Source organism: Vigna radiata, chromosome 8, assembly GCF_000741045.1.
Source record: "Vigna radiata var. radiata cultivar VC1973A chromosome 8, Vradiata_ver6, whole genome shotgun sequence".
Taxonomy (NCBI): domain Eukaryota; kingdom Viridiplantae; phylum Streptophyta; class Magnoliopsida; order Fabales; family Fabaceae; genus Vigna; species Vigna radiata.
The window spans coordinates 17,147,165-17,163,847 of NC_028358.1; the positions used below are offsets into that span (position 1 = coordinate 17,147,165).

Below are 16,683 nucleotides of genomic sequence, written 5' to 3' on the forward strand. Positions count from 1 at the left end.
GGTCAATTGCTTTAAGCTTCTGAAATTAATGCATTAGTAATTACTAGGGAGACTAGAAATGGTAAACTAGTAATTAGTAATAGGCTTTCTTCGCCGAGGAATCAGGTTTAGAGTAATTTAGAAAGTTGCATGACATTGATAATAAAGTGAATTTAACAAGAATAGTAGATATAAGAGGGTGTGGATAAGGATGAAATTGTAAACCCCAACAACTCCATTCATTCATATCTTTTATTTGCCAATTGATTCAATTTGCATTTGAATGTTTAGATTTAGTTTTGCATTAACACTACAAAATTATTCTTCTTTCAAGTCTTATGCAATCAATTTACATGAAAGATAAGGCCTAAGAGTCCCTTGGGAAACGATCTGGACTTACTTGATACGATTTGGTACACTTGCCAGGGTGTTAACAACAGGTATTCAACCACTCAGACTCAAAGGTATCCGACAATTCGGCCTTGCAAGAAAAAGTTCTAAAAAAGAACTCTCATCAGCCATTATTTAGTCTAGAAAAGGTTCCAAAAAAGAACTCCACTAGCATCTTGTCATCAACCAATCGGCTTAATTTAGCACACTCCTTAGTACAGTAAACATAGCCTCCTCCAAACTCATAAGTCCTATAGTTAATCATCGCTAAAGCCGAACGATTAACTCAGACTTGGGGGGCATATGTATGGTATATAATCAAGAATATCTAAATGAATACCTGATTAAAGATATTGATAAGCAGAAGATAAAATAATCTAAGGATAATCAAGAATATCTAATTAAAGATATTTAGCAACTAACCAAATTTTTAGGTAAGTCTGTTTATATTTTATTTTGTTTATATTTTATTGGGATTATGTCAGTTTAAGGTCCATGAGACAACTTATAAATACAAGGTCAGGTCCATCAACCAAGTACCTTCTAATTGCGTTCTACTCACAGTCAACTCATACTCTCAAATACTCAAATAGTGAAAACCCTTCAAAAAAATATTTAATCAAGAGCCGAGACTCTTCAATACATGCATAACTTAGGCGTCGGAGTGCCTTTTGCAGGTACCTCCCACTCTCCACCAGGAAGGCGACCGAACGGTCAAAACAAGAAGATCACTGAAAGGCCCAGACTGAAGGAGTGCAGGCGGCCCATACTAGAAGCACACAAGCGGAAAATCCAGTTCAAGTATCAGAAAGCGGTAAAGCCACGTCACAACAGGTTAGTCTCTCGGTCCTACAAAAATCTACACCGAAACAATCTAAAGATAAAATAATCTAAGGATAATTGTAAAGAAAGAAAATAGGGAAAAAACTGTCTTGTTAATTTTGAATAAAATATGAGAAATATATACAAGAGAGAGAATCTATAATTCTGTTATTTTATCCCTATAAATATTCTATAATAATGTAACATTATTACTGTAATTATTCTATAATAATGTAACATTATTACTGTAANTATTCTATAATAATGTAACATTATTACTGTAATTATTCTATAATAATGTAACATTATTACTGTAAATCACCTATAATAATAACAATATATTCTCTCAATAATCTTGGGATATGATTTATTTTCTAACACTCCCCTTCAAGTTGGAGCATACAAATTGTATGGACAAAGATTGGAATACATAAACTCAAGTTGAAATATGTAATTTGTCTTCAAGAGTGTCATCGGTGCGCCGTCATTTCCATTATTTGCCACTATTGATGAACAACAAATTGAAAGAACAAATGAAGGGCCTGCAGCAACAAACTGCAAGGGCAAACAACAACAGACCTGCATGGACTACACTATCCTGCAGCAACTGGAATTAAAAGGCTAATAGCCACAAACCTGTAGGGACTTAATCACCCTAAACAACAACAAAACTTCAAGGAACTTAACTACCCTAAACAACAACAAGTCTTCAGGAAACATTTGTCCTCCAAAGGTAAACAACAACAGACCTGGAGGAACTACACTACCCTGTAGTGGCTGAAATTAAAAGGCTAACAGCCACAAACCTGTAGGGACTTAATCTCCCTAAACAGTAACAAACCTTCAAGGGAGTTAACTGCCCTGAACATATGGGAGGCCTTCAGGAAACAACTATCCTGCAAAGGCAAACAATAATAAACCTTCAGGGACTTCACTGCCCTGAGTAGCAACAAAACTTCAAGGGACTTAATTGCCCTGAACATAAGGGAGGCCTTCAGAATAGAGAAGAAGATAGCGGAAGCAATAGAGGTAGGACTAGGTGTTGGTGCATCGGTGGCACAAGTGGCGGAGATGATGGCTGCAAAAGTGGTCGGCGATGGTGGCCGGCGACAGTGGCCGGAGATGGTGGCCGGATGGCAACACCGAACAGATGCGAGACAAAAACCAGAGATTGCCCATTGAAGTATAAAAGCACAGGTTGAAAAAGAGACTTTTAGGGGGCCGCCAATGGCGGCGGCAACCAGCGGCAACAAAGACAAAGTAGAAAAGGATCATAAAACCTTCTCTGATGCCATGTAAAGAAAGAAAACAGAAAAAAAAAATTGTCTTGTTAATTTTGAATAAAATATGAGAAATATATACAAGAGGGAGAATCTATAATTATACTATTTTATCCCTATAAATATTCTATAATAATGTAACATTATTATTGTAATTATTCTATAATAATGTAACATTATTACCGCAAATCACGTATAATAATAACAATATATTCTCTCAATAATTTCAGAATATGATTTATTTTCTAATAATAATAAAAAATATCTAATTAAAAAGTGTTAATCAAGAATAATAATTTAAAACAATCTAAAGATATTCTTGACTAACCATAACCAGATAGCATAATCTCAAAAAAGTGTTATTCATGCACAGTGTGCATTTTGAAAAAAAAAAAAAAAAGTCAAATTATGCTATCTGAGAAAAATTTTTGCTTTTTGAGATGTTTATCTAAGCCTCAAAGAAATCGCTAATACAATCACTCGTTTAATTCAAATGCATCAACGGTTGTGACATATTGCAGTAGTATGGCACATCTTCACATCATTATTTACATACCTTAGCATTATTAGATCGCTTTTACAATTTGGTATAAAGATCTATCTTTATTTCCTGTGCGTGTTGAATTTCGTATACATTGCAATCAATTAGAAAATATTTTAAGTATATATAGTTTCTAAAATAATTATTATAACATTATCTATGTATTTTAGTTAAATTCTTTCTTTAATTAGCAATTGAAAGGTAGGCTTCCAAATATATTACTGGTGGGGTATAGTACTTAATAGCACTGAATATCACATGATTAAGTATATTCATCAATAATGTTAATATTTTGCTTGTATAAATCTGCACAAAGTGGAATACAGTGTTTGAAAATGGAGAAATTCTTAGTATAGCAAACTGAGGAACTTCAAATTTATTTCATGAAGGATTTTTTTTCAACTATTAAGCAAAGGCAATAATAATGAGAAAGATGCCAAATTGAAGTTTCCCTTTATTACATCATTCAATATACCTTTACCTTTTCCACATTTCACTTAACCCTTTTGTGCTGCAAATGATTTCAGCACTATGTCAGTATCAGCATATTTGGCAAAGTAGTGAGAGTTGAAATCCTTGTACTTGAAAGCCTTAAAAATTGGAGGGTGATGTTCATCGGTGAGACCTTCTGCTGGCTCTACGACACATTCATCTGTAGGAGCAACGAAGAAAGCAGCAGAAGTACGTGTATCATGTGAATTTGTCACAGCACGGTGCTCAGCACTTATTAACTTTCCATTACTTATTACCTATATTCCAATCAACAAAAAATTTTCAACATCAAGTTTAATGAAAGAAATTGCTACTTGAAAATAACAACCTTGTCATTTTTATCCATTTGCAACTTAAACTGATATATACATAAATTATTCCCAACAATCACATCTCAAATTTTCTTGATGAAAGTGTTTGATGGATTAAGAGAAATATACCTGCAACTGGTAGCCTACGTTTATGACAAATGCATTGGGAATAGGTTCAACTGCGATCCAGTTTCCATCCTTGAGCACTTGAAGGCCACATACATGATCTTGGAGTAAAATGGTTATGAGATTAGGATCTGAGTGCTTAGTTATTCCCAGTGCCAAACTTGGTTCAGGGCATGGTGGATAATGATTAATTGAAAGAAGCACAGACCCAGTAAGATCGTTCTCAAAATATCCACATTCTAGACCAAGCCCTTCACTTATCAAACTCAAGATCCTAGAAGCCAATTTCTTCACTTCAACTGAAAACGACCCAACACACTCTCTGCTAAAGATGAACAAGACTACTATGGAAGACAAATCATTTAAATATTTACACAACTATATATTTAGCACTTGAACTCCACTTGTTTGAAACAATCCTATATATACTATTAACTAGTTGATTGAATAGAACTTTTTAAGTTTAATGCAGCAAAAGCAATTCTACAACTCAAATAAGATAAGACAGTTTTTCATCTGAACAAGTCAAAAGAGTTTTTCTTCCTTTTTTTTATTTATTTATTTCAAATGGAAAGGTACAACTTTTATAATTACCCACTTTCATTTACCTGTATCTAGTTGGATTTTCAGGCCAGAGGTGTTGCCACTGTTCCAAAGGATGACATGGGTGCCTTAAATTGTCTCTCCACAGATGAACCTTTTCAGTTGCATAATTGACACTGCTGGTGAACATCTTGCATGTCTTGGAAGGATCATCTGAACACAGTTTCTGCTTTTCCTCTGCTGGCATATCAAATAACTCTTTGAAAACACTTCTTGCTTCGTTCATTACATTCTCGGAAATTCCATGATTGATTACCTGCTCTAATCATACATAACTTTCTGTTAAACATTGCCATATAACATGTTGAATAGTCTATAAATGTTTAGCTTCTGCATAGGAGAAATCTTAATGTTTACCAAAAAATAATATTATAGTAGTAATAAAAAAAAAAAAAAAGTGATCATTATCAGAACCTGGAAGAATCCAAACTCCTCAGAAGCCTTGATAATTTTCTGAATTGTGTTGGTTCTATCACCATTTTCTGCTTCACTGAGATCAATCACAGAAATGTTGCTGCCAAAGGGGATTTTGAGGTCTCCTGGTCTTAATTCTGGTGGGAATATGTAGTTTCCAGGGAGAGATTCATGATTGAATCGGCTTGAAAGAAGTTTATCCATCTAATTTCAGTAGTTTTGGTTCTGTTTCACCAGTGAGACTAAAGCCAAAAATGGATTGGGGCATTGATGTTTGAAGATGAACAAGAAAAATAAATGTCGTGAATTTCTAAATCCTTTTGACTCTACATGATGAAAATGCTTTGAAACGAAAAATTAGCAAGTCAATTTTTAATATGAATGTTATTTAATTAAATTAGTCCTACTTCATAGTCTTAACGATTGATTAACCAATGAAGGGTATATTCTAAGACCTAACGTGTAAACTCTTAGTATGATTTATTCTTTATTATTTCAGAGAATCATTTGCCGGCTATCTAATTTTAAAAGTCTGTTTTTTATGTTCGGTAGTAAATCAGTGATATCTCCGATTATTTTGGGTCCACGATTGATATTTGATACCTAAAATAATATAATATTTTTGTATAAGGCTTAGAAAATTATCTGAAGATGTTTCCTAGGCCACCAGACTTTTGTTTGGCTGGGCCATCCCATATTAAATTGAAGGCAAAAAAGAAAACCAAATTGCTTGTGTTAAAATGATAATGATTTGAGAGGGTAATAAAAGTAATTTGAAAGTAAGGGACTGTTATTACTACAAATCTTACCACTCAATCAGATATTATCTCATCATTACAAGAGTGTGAAAGCCATTGACAGTGTGAAGTTGTTCCTAATAAATGTAATAATGTATGATTAAGCCATAACACAATATTTTGCAGTGTCTGAACGTTGAATCCAAACAAAGATGTAGTGAAAAGTTTGTCCCCCTAGAACTGTAGTTACATAAGAGAATTCCTATGCATGATGTGTCATAACTTTTCATTTAGTTCAGGTAATAAAAGATAAATGTGAGTTGATTATCTTTGATGTGGTAGGGCCATTAAAGACACGTATGAGATGTGATCTGACAAGTGAGATTGATACAAGAGAAAAGAGAAACCTCCAAGAGTAAGTAACCCATTGAAAGGAGACTAAAACATGCTAGAAATATTGACCCCTCGTGCCTCTCTTCATGTCACAACTTGTTTCTTTTCCTTCTGAGTAATCCCCAAATGCGTCTTAGCCTGCTACTTACAACTAATCCATTTCTTCTTTTATAGCTTTTACACTTTCCTCAACTCTTCTTTGACTCATAATATACACTTTTATAATGTTATCATTTCTCTTATTTATGTAGTTCACTTGCTAGCATGACTTTTTTACCTTTAACAACAATACTTTTTTTCTTTACTTATATCAATATGGTGTGACAAGATTAACAGATGAAATTAATCTTTGATCCTAAACTACATTCAACCAAATAAAAAAAGGTAACCACATTAGTCAAACCTATTTATGCAGTCATTCCCCATCTCTTATTCACATCTTTGCTTATGGCACTGAACAAGAATCACTCCTACAACAACAAACTTGGATATGAAGCTCTCCCACCCATTAAAGCCCTGGCTGAAACACTTCAACACCAACCACAACCTTCTTCCTCAGACTATGCTTTTCCAATATTTGTCATTGTTGTGCTCAGTATCTTAGCCACTGTTTTGTTGCTCCTCAGCTACTTCACTTTCTTAACCAAATACTGCTCAAATTGGCGTCAAGTTAACCCAATGAGATGGATTTCCCTCCTGAGAATTCGACACAATGAGGATCCCTTCATAGCATTCTCTCCTGCTATGTGGAACCGAGGGCTTGATGAGTCTGTCATCAGAGAAATCCCAACTTTTCAGTTCATAAAAGGAGAAGAAGGTGAGGATCAAAGTGTGTATGGCTGTGTGGTTTGTTTGGCTGAGTTTAAGGAACATGATGTGCTAAAAGTTCTTCCCAATTGCAACCATGCCTTTCATTTGGACTGCATTGACGTGTGGCTTCAGGCCAATTCCAATTGCCCCCTTTGCAGATCAAGCATTTCAGGCAACACACACTGTCCATTGGATCATATCATAGCTCCAAGTTCTTCTCCTCAGGATTCTCAGTTGCTCTCCAATATGGGTAGTGATGAAGATTTTGTGGTTATCGAACTGGGGGGAGAGCCTGGAGCAGTGCTTCCACAGGTGCAACAAGAGAGGAATGACTCAAGGGGAAGCTTGACACATAGAAATCACTCTACAAGGAAGGTGGAGCACTTGAAACCAAGGAAGTGCCACCATGTTTCCATCATGGGAGATGAGTGTATTGATATCAGAAAGAAAGATGACCAATTTCTCATTCAGCCAATTAGAAGATCTTTCTCAATGGATTCAGCACATGATAGACAAACTTATTTGGATGCTCAAGTCATAATACAACAAAACAGGCATCAGAATGAGGCTGGTGCCAGTGAGTACTATAACAGCAGATGTAGAAGAGCATTCTTCCCATTTTGTTATGGAAAGGGATCCAAAAATGCAGTTCTTCCTCTGGAGAATGATGTTTAGTGTGAGAAGATTTTCATTTTTTTCATCTCTTTTGTTTGGACAAAACCTAGTTGCAGTTATAAAAATATGTTGTTCTTGCATCAGAATTGGAGTTTGTGTCTTTTTCTACTTTCAGTCATCAACATGGAGATCTTTAAGTTTGGGTTGGCTTACTCATCATCCAAATGAAGCAAAGATCTTTGGATCTCAGTGGTGAAAATTGGCAGAAGCAAATGGTTTGTGTAGAGTGACTTTTGCAATGATAGTGACTTAGTGAGTCTGACAGTGGAATTGTTGTGAAAAAGAAAAGTAAAAAAGCTTTGCCTTTAGGATTAGTAATTAGTACCTTGCTTAAATTGCAAGGCGTGGGTATTTTCCTTTACTAAAGTTTGGTTTTACTCTGAGATGAATGTAAATGATTGTTAGCAGTGTATCACTTTCATACTCATTCTTTTCACTGGGTACAGTAGTACTTGGGAATTATAATTCCGGGTCCTTCTTTTCTGGATGCTATGATGCTCATTATTCCATTTACTTTATTTTATTTGAGAGTATTGTATTTGGGTCCGGAGAATGTGTATGGGGGTAGAACAAGCAAACATGTGTATAAGTAGAAGCTATTTATTGGAAGCCAGAGAGTATAGGGTCCCAGGCAATGAGCAACCATAAGTAGCAGCATGAGAAATGTCTTTTGTGAAAATTATCACTAATACTACCTTTTTGCCTCATTGCAATCATATGAACAGAAACCAACTGCATGATACAGCATTAAATGAGGTTTAGTTTGGTATTCAGCATCTTTCCTTGTCCCTTCATAGTTCCTAACCACTATCTCCCCGTGGCTAGTCGTTAGTGATCTTTTGTGTTGTCACAACTTTTCAGGAATGTTGCAGGTAGCTGATTTATACCAGAGACTATCAGCCAATAATAAAAAAACTGCAATTGTACTGTTATAAGGATACTGATACAAAATAACTAAATAGTACTCATGGTTACCTGAAGCTTTGCCATTTACAATAGGTTTTGGAATTACTTATTCACAATCTGCAAAACTTACCTTCTAAGAGAGCTATAAACAATCTCCAGAAACGTCACTGTCCATATTGTTCTTCATTATTTAATGCTTCCTCCATTTTAAAATAGTGGTCATTTATAACACAATGAGTAAAAAATAAAACACCCTATTGATTTTTAATATTTCATCCATTTTAGTGTATCCTTCGTGCATATTCTATGTTAAGATCGTCCTCGTCTGAAAGTTGAAACCACTGAGCAACTCAGCAATTTAGAAGAAATGGGAATCAATATTCTAAATGCAAGTGATTCTAGTTAGTTCCTTCTAAAAGGGTATTCATCACAACAATTTGATTCTGTAAATTAAACTATTCAAAACAACAGACATATTTTGATAATTTTATCTCTAAATTAATACATTTTAAGACTGAATATTTGAATTGTACTTTCATCCTTTTATATCTTTTTATAGTTTATGGGGTATTACCAAATATATTAACTTTACCATGTTTATTATATAACATTTTATCATATTTTAGAAAGAAAGAAAAAAATTATGAAGTAATATAACTATAGAAAAAAACATAATTATTTCAAGAACAGATATTTTCACTCTAGACTGAAATAAAAATAAAAAGTATATAAAACAACCAATATAATAAAAACTTTTAAAATGTCGATATATTTTTTTTATCATAATAAAAACTTGAATTAATCAACATATCAATACAAAAATATTCAAACTCCAAATCAAATCAATCCATCTACATACCATCAGTTCAAATTTAACTTCACTCCAAACTAAAACCAATATAACTCATGAACAGTAGCAACATTATAAAACAACTAGGGATGGAAGTACATTATTTGAAGAGGAATTTCCATATTAATAGTGACATACAACTGAATACTGACTTAGAATTTAAAAGAAAAATAAAATCTAAATCGTATAATGGCAAATCCAATATATATATATATATGATTGGGGTATAACTACTAATTAATTTCAGTAATTACCCCACAAATCTGTGAGGAAGCCTCAAAACTGGTAAACAGATACGAATATCATAGAAGTTCATTACAATAAAACAGCTGACGATTTGTCATGATTCCAGCTTGGAGTCCCTGGTTATTGCAGGTGTTTTCCCTAACGGCAAAGCCTTCATAGGAAGCTCATTTGCAGAGGGACCATGGGCCTTTTTCTTCAATTGTTCAAGAAGCCGGTGAGCTTCTCTAAGTTCATCTTCTGCACTTGCTCCGTGGCTTTCCCAAGCATCAATTGCTCGCTGTTGAAATTCAATTGCAAGGACATAACTGCAATTCCAAGAATCAGCTGTTTAGGAAAGTATGAACTTAACCCTTTGGTCAGATATGTATGCTGTATCAGATACCCCATAGGAACAACAGAGAAAAATTAGTTACAGGAACATGCTTGTGCATTCCATTCACCTAATATGAGGGTATTGTTATATTTTGTTGAAAGTCCCATATCAACTAGAAATAAGACCAATTTAGAATATATAACTAGATGTAAAACCTCATCTTACAAACCGGTTTTATAGAATTGAGTTAAACATAAATCTACTTCTTAACACATTTAATATCACTACTAGATAAGCTGAGAACTAAGATAAACTAAGTTGATAAGCTGAGAAATAAGATAAACTAAGTTCAAATATAATCACATATTCCTCTCAATTCCTATTCTATATATACAATATCAGTTCCCTATAATGAGAAATAGGTAAAATATATCCATGAATGAACAAAACTAAACAATTTCAAGCGTCTTAGGTAATCAGGTAGGACAGCTAAAATCATATTACTCCGTCTGCAATTCTGACAATTTAAAAAATTCTTAAGAATAAAAGGTTCATCCTAATTTGTCATTAAGTTAATTATTTTCTCTATCTCCATTAAAATAATGCAATTATTGAAAAAGTTAGACTATTTTTATAAATTGTTTCAAAAAGTGGTATATTTATTGTTCTTAATCTATGTGAAAGAACCTTAAACTGGAGTCCGGGTTTGGTTTAAATTTAATAAACAGCAAAATACAACTGAATCACCCAAGAAACTTTATGCATAAAAGGTAGCTTACCAAAAGAAATTAACTTGCCAATCTTTTAACATGACATTTTGTATTTACAAGCAGAAATATGGAATAGCACATGCAGAGATGGTGGTAAACATAGATTCCCCTACAGGCACTAATGTTCTATCTCCATCCAATGTGTGCTCATCAAACAAAATCAATTGCACCACATAGATATAATTCCAGCGTACATTCCCTGTATAGGATCATTATATAACAACTTCAAAAATAAAATTTTGTAGACTGTTAACAAAATAACATTGGCAATGGAGCTCAAACTGACCAAACTCAATCATGAAATGTGTTAGGCTGAAAGTTCAAAACAGAAGCAAAACTTATACGGTGTCCACATTTGCAGCATTTCCTAAGGACATAATCCCTTTCATTCAAGATCCAACCTCGAGGATATCATCTTTCAACTCAATTACATTCTATCCCATATTTGAAGAATAGAACTCTATGCAGTAGCCGCAAATCAGAAATCCCTATGCTAAGTATAAAACACAGGATAGTGGTTACAAATTAATTCATTTGAAGATGCAATAAAGTATAGAATCTAGTTTGATGAAAAATAACAGGGTGAGTGCCAGACACAAATTAAAGGACTATGAGCCCTGCACAATTCTTATAAGGAAGCAGTCAATAAACATAATGTGAAAATACAAGAAGACTTATTAATCATCACAAACACTTCTCTGTAATAAATCATTAAAGAAGAATGCTTGAGAATTCAGACATCCAGGAATTTCACCAGTCCCAAACAGTAGTTCTTATGGAATCTGGATAGCACAGTAATGGGTATATGCTCAAAAGAAGTATGTTTAGAGTTTAGATAGACCAGAGAAGATACCATAAGACATACTACATCATATAATATTCTTAGAAAGGGGACTTAAAGTTCACTCAACCTTGCAAAACGGTTTGTAAGATAAAGTTTGCATTCACCTATATACTATAATTTAGTCATGCATCTAATTGATATAAGATCTTCAACACATGGTCTCATGCCAAGGACTGGTCATCTCAAGTATGAAACTAGGTGTTTGTGAATTATCTGATAGCAGGAGGCATAATAGGTCCAACAAATCTTGTAAGGATAGAGTCTAATACCAACTTCAGAAAATAAAGAAATAGAGAACAGAGCTTAAAAATGTCTTCCTTAGGTGATCATATCTATCGACAATAGATATGTCACACGCTGATTGGAAAGTGAAGTGTAAAAGACAAATAATAGGTAAATATAGGTACTACCTAAAAACAGTTTTTTAATAAAACCTACTTAACCCATTCTGAACCTATTATAACAACCATAATAAGTGTACAAAGAACAAATTGTTCTTATAATCAACAAATAAAGAGAAATGATATCAACATATGAAATCAAAACAATAAAACCATTCATACCTTCCCATTTCGCCATAAGCCTTTGAAAGATTTTGGCATGCCTCAATTGTATCTGCATGATGTGGACCAAGAGATACATCCATGATATCCTTTGCTACTGCAAACATTTGTGCTGCTGACTGGGGTCTATCCAACTCTAAATACGCTGCGCCCAAGTTGTTGTAGATATAACCCACTCCAAAATGCTTGGGACCAAAGCTATCTTTCAATCTTTCAGCAGCACTTTCTAAATAAGGAATAGCCTTCTGCACCTTACCTGTCAACAACAGTAACCAACCTATTCTTGCAGAAACACTCCCCTCCGAGTGCTGCTCTTGTGGCTGCTTCTCAAGCAAAGCTAGTGTTCTCTTCAGCAACAAAATCGCAGTTTCAAACTCATTCATGGTTTCATACTGCATTGATATCTCCGAGTATGCCTCAGCTACTTCCACAGGTGAAATCCGTTCTCTTTTGTCAAGAATCCCAAGGGAAACCTCCAAACACCTCTTGCACTCCGCAAACTTCTCTTGATTACACAGTGCTTTCGCCATTGACACAAGCACAAGTGCTCGAGTCTCACTATCCTTCTCCGTCTGATGCACAACACCGTTCAAAGTACCAACGGCCTCATCATACCTCCCCAGAGCAATCATCATATTTGCAGCATCAATCTCAGCGCGCAACAAATCTGCATTGAGATTCCAATTCTTCAAAATTCTCTGGGCCAAAACATTCTGCTCCAGCGCCTTCTCGTGCTCCTCCAACCCGCTATACACAATCCCAAGAAGCTTCCTATCATGTGCAACCTCCACTGAGTTCTGCCCCAACACCTTCTCATGAATGTCCAACGCCTTCAAACAGTAAGGAAGCGCCTCCTTGAAGTTCAAAACCGCGACATAAGCCTCAGCCAAGTCACGGTTGGCCTTACCCAACTCCCCACTATCCTTTTCAAAAGTCATCTCCTTAATCTCCAAACACTTCCTAAGATTCTCAAGAGCCTCCTCCCTCCTTCCCATGGCATTCTTAACATTGGCCAATTCAAGCTGCACAGCATGCAGCACGGGCCTAACATCATCAACACCAAGACCCTCATTCTGCAACCTACCCAATACCCTATTGGCCCTATTAAGGTACCCTAAACTATCACTAAACCTTTTCAACCTAAAATTAACAGACCCCAACAACTGCAAACACATGGCAACAGGTAGAGAAGGGTTGGAATTATCTTTATCCAAAGCTTTCAAAGCTCTGTTAGCAAAGGAAAGAGCTTTCTCAGGATCCTCACCTTCGTGTTCAAGTTTAAGGCCAATTTTCAAAGAAGCCAAACCAAGTTCTCTCTCGTCGAAAACTTCTTCCATGTTACCGAACGCCTTGAGCATTTCCTCGGTGGTTTCTGCGGACTCAAAAGTCTCCTCAAGCTGCGAATTTTTCATGATTTTGCGCTGCCTAGAGGGGATTGGAGATGTTTTCTGAACGAGGGTGCCCATGGTTCGAAATGGGGTGGTGACAAACTTGTTGGGTTGGATGAGTAACTCGTGGGTTTTGGTGCAGCGGTTGAAGGGTGCATCGCAAGAGTACGATTTGGAGAAGGAAGAAATTGACCTCCGACGAGCGAGGAGAGAAAGCGAATGCCAAAGTTTTCTCATGTTGGTGAATTGTGGAGCTTTCTCGATCACTTCAAGTTTGGGTTAAACCTTCGTAAAACCCTCCATTGAAAAGAATAGAGAAAACGAGACTAAAAGGAAACGAAGCGAGAAGAAAGAGTTGCAAACGCCGTCGTTTTATCTCAATAATGTAGTATCAAACTTAACGCCTTTGCCCGAATGCGTTGGAAATTTAAAGACTTAAATTATATTTTACTTAAAATTAGTTGCACGGTAGTATATCTCTCACGCCGGACGCATCACCTTAACGGCCGGTTGCATCGAACGGTCCAGTTTACTAATTAACTAGGCCGAATTATCAAACTGGTCCAACTTTATTGGGCTCGAGGCCCATCATGTCACAAATGTGAATAAATGAACAATATCATATATCACGTATCAAATAATATCCCAACAGTGATATATCAGATAAGTTTGTTTATATTTTATTCTGTTTATATTCTATTGATCTCATATCAATCCAAAGCCTATAAATAAAGAACCAAGGACTCCAAACAAGATACGTTCACATTCTCTCACACTCATATACTCTTCTCCCTGAGTATTATCGTATTTACGATAATCCTCTCCTCATTCTAAGCATCAACTTGCTAAGGATTGAGGGTCCTCCATTACCGACGTCTAACTTGATCGTCGGAGTGCCTTTACAGGTACCCCCATCTCGGGTAGAGATTGGAATTTGACGAACGGTTTGAGGAACGGACGACGCAGGTATTTGAAGATCCAGCACCAGAAGGAAGGAGAGTCACGTCATCAAGGTTAGCCCTTTCGATCCCAAAAATATCTACCGAAAAATTTTGGCGCCCACCGTGGGGCCGAAAGTGAAGACTCCCTATGGTGACCACCAGAAGCATGGACGATATCGATCCCAGAGAACTCATAAGGGAACTCCAAACTCAACTGGAGGAACAAACCCGGATTATTTGTCAACAACAGGAGGCACACCAGAAACTAGCTGAAGAAATTGCCCAACTCAAAGAAAAGCGTACGGAGATGACAGAGGACAACAGCCGTACTGGCGGCCACAACGATGGCCACAAGGACGGCCACAACGATGGCCATAACAGCAGCTGTAACGACGGTCACCATGATGACAACCCCAACAGTCGCCCTCCTCCCTCGCCAGAACTGTTACCCTTCACACAGGCCGTCATGCAGGCCCCGATGCCCGATCGGCCTCCTCCTCAGATAGAGAAGTTCGACGGAACCACAGACCCCGAACACCATCTCCGGAATTTCGTCGACTCCATGGCCTTCTACTCCAAAAGTGATCCGGTCAAGTGCAGAGCTTTCTCCCTGTCCCTAAAAGGTGAAGCTCTAGAATGGTATTACACTCTTCCTCCCAACTCTATTGACAGTTTTCGTACTGTCACCATTCTATTTAAAAAGCAGTATGCGGCCAACCGGAGGGAGATGATGTCTCAAACAAGGGAGAGACGAACCCTTAAGAACGTTCATGCGCAGGTATTCTGAGGCAGCAAGGAGAGTAAAAGGCGTCACCCATGAATTCATCATCAGCAATCTGCCCAACTGTCTAAAATCGGGATACGTTTCGGAAAGCCTATATGCTGAATTACTGAACACGATGGAGGAATTACAGGAAAAGATGACCAAGTTCATCAAGATGGAAGATCAGAGACACTTCCGCAAGAAGGTTGATGCCCCCGTAGCTGAAGCTAAACGCGAGGACCAACGACCGCGGGACAAGGGCCGTAATTGAAAGCCTCCACGAGGAGACCCTCCAGTGCCGCTCGGTCCCCGCTACGACCACTACGCGCGCCTCACTGTCCCGAGGGAGAAAATGTTCAAAAAAGCCCTCCAAACCAACCTGATCACCGTTCGCAAACGACACTCACCCAGGGGTGCAGATGAATCTAAAACCTGTCGGTTTCATGACAACCGAGGGCATTCCACAGAAGGCTGTCAAGGCCTTAAGGACGAGATCGAAAGATTAATTTGTGTCGGATATCTGCGAGAGTTTGTCAAAGTAGAAGCGAGTCAACGAGGACGTTCGCCCAAAAAGACACGACGAAGCCCGGAACCTCCACGCTAAAAGACCGAACGCTCCCACGAGCGCTCAAGAAGCAGATCTGGAAAACGAGATACGACCCCGAGGGGCCGAATTGACACAATCTCAAGAGGTTTTGGCGGGGGCAAAGCCTCATCCTCGGCCTGCAAAAGACACTTGCGGAACCTGCGAAGTGTCCACTCGTTAACTCAAAATCCCTTATCAATGCCGGATATCACCTTTACCGATAGGGATTTTCATGGCCCGGACCCGGAACAGGATGATCCTATGGTCATTACTGCCCGAATAGCGCAGTATGATGTGAGCAAAGTCTTGATAGACCAAGGAAGTTCAGTTAACATCCTATACTGGACAACTTTCCAGAAGATGGAGCTGACAGAGGATGCGATCACACCCTTTCATGAACAAATCATCGGATTCGCAGGTGAACGTGTGGACACACGGGGATACCTCGACCTGAGGACCCAATTGGGCACCGGTGGCAAGGCCAAAGAACTCCGTGTACGCTTCCTGCTGGTGGAAGCAAAGGCCTCATATAACGCTCTTTTGGGGCGTCCCTACCTAAACCCTTTTGGGGCAATCGTGTCGACTCCCCATTTGACAATGAAATTCCCATCGGAAAGCAGGGCCATATGCACCATTCGTGCAGATCAGAAAACCGCCCGGCAGTGTTACGCCGCTGCCTTGGAAGCCACAACTTACAAAAAAGAGAAACGGCCTAAAGCTATTCTGGTCGACCTGGACCCCAGGACCAACACAGACGATCGAATTCAACCCCAAGGAGAGATTAAATCGTTCGTCCTGGGCAAGAATGCTGAACAAACACCCAACATAGGGGCCGATCTCACTCCGATCGAGGAGAGCGACCTAACCACATTGCTGAGGTCCAATAACGACCTTTTTGCTTGGAACGCCTCAGATATGCCAGGGATTCATCCCAGCGTCA

At 37.5% G+C, this 16,683-nt stretch overlaps 3 protein-coding genes across 3 annotated transcripts; 1 reads left to right on the top strand and 2 right to left on the bottom strand.

The window, feature by feature from the left end:
• Positions 1 to 3,318: 3,318 nt before the first annotated feature.
• On the bottom strand, positions 3,319 to 5,447 carry LOC106771735 (protein DOWNY MILDEW RESISTANCE 6-like). Its single transcript, XM_014657736.2, has 4 exons — positions 4,959 to 5,447; positions 4,550 to 4,800; positions 3,945 to 4,263; positions 3,319 to 3,761 (listed from the first exon to the last, which is right to left on the bottom strand). Exons 1-4 carry the CDS (start codon positions 5,160 to 5,162, stop codon positions 3,510 to 3,512), a joined length of 1,026 nt encoding a protein of 341 aa, XP_014513222.1. The 5' UTR covers positions 5,163 to 5,447; the 3' UTR covers positions 3,319 to 3,509.
• Positions 5,448 to 5,760: 313 nt separating this feature from the next.
• Positions 5,761 to 8,387, top strand: LOC106770306 (RING-H2 finger protein ATL16). The gene is made up of 2 exons (XM_022785573.1): positions 5,761 to 7,574; positions 7,658 to 8,387. Exon 1 carries the CDS (start codon positions 6,536 to 6,538, stop codon positions 7,571 to 7,573), a length of 1,038 nt encoding a protein of 345 aa, XP_022641294.1. The 5' UTR covers positions 5,761 to 6,535; the 3' UTR covers position 7,574; positions 7,658 to 8,387.
• A 992-nt stretch (positions 8,388 to 9,379) lies between these two features.
• On the bottom strand, positions 9,380 to 13,797 carry LOC106769894 (protein KINESIN LIGHT CHAIN-RELATED 2). The gene is made up of 2 exons (XM_014655690.2): positions 12,066 to 13,797; positions 9,380 to 9,880 (listed from the first exon to the last, which is right to left on the bottom strand). The coding sequence occupies exons 1-2, from the start codon at positions 13,688 to 13,690 to the stop codon at positions 9,670 to 9,672; spliced, it is 1,836 nt and encodes a 611-aa protein (XP_014511176.1). The 5' UTR covers positions 13,691 to 13,797; the 3' UTR covers positions 9,380 to 9,669.
• Between the last annotated feature and the right edge of the window lie 2,886 nt (positions 13,798 to 16,683).

Bases quoted from the DNA above. Each gene is read 5' to 3' on its own strand.
- LOC106769894 (XM_014655690.2), bottom strand. From the start codon at position 13,690: ATGAGAAAACTTTGGCATTCGCTTTCTCTCCTCGCTCGTCGGAGGTCA. The intron at 9,881-12,065 runs GTATGAATGGTT...TTGGAATTGCAG, and splicing joins GCTTATGGCGAAATGGGAAG to TTATGTCCTTGCAATTGAAT.
- LOC106771735 (XM_014657736.2), bottom strand. From the start codon at position 5,162: ATGGATAAACTTCTTTCAAGCCGATTCAATCATGAATCTCTCCCTGGA. The intron at 4,264-4,549 runs GTAAATGAAAGT...CATCTTTAGCAG, and splicing joins GAAAATCCAACTAGATACAG to AGAGTGTGTTGGGTCGTTTT. The intron at 3,762-3,944 runs GTATATTTCTCT...ATTGGAATATAG, and splicing joins ACGTAGGCTACCAGTTGCAG to GTAATAAGTAATGGAAAGTT.
- LOC106770306 (XM_022785573.1), top strand. From the start codon at position 6,536: ATGGCACTGAACAAGAATCACTCCTACAACAACAAACTTGGATATGAA.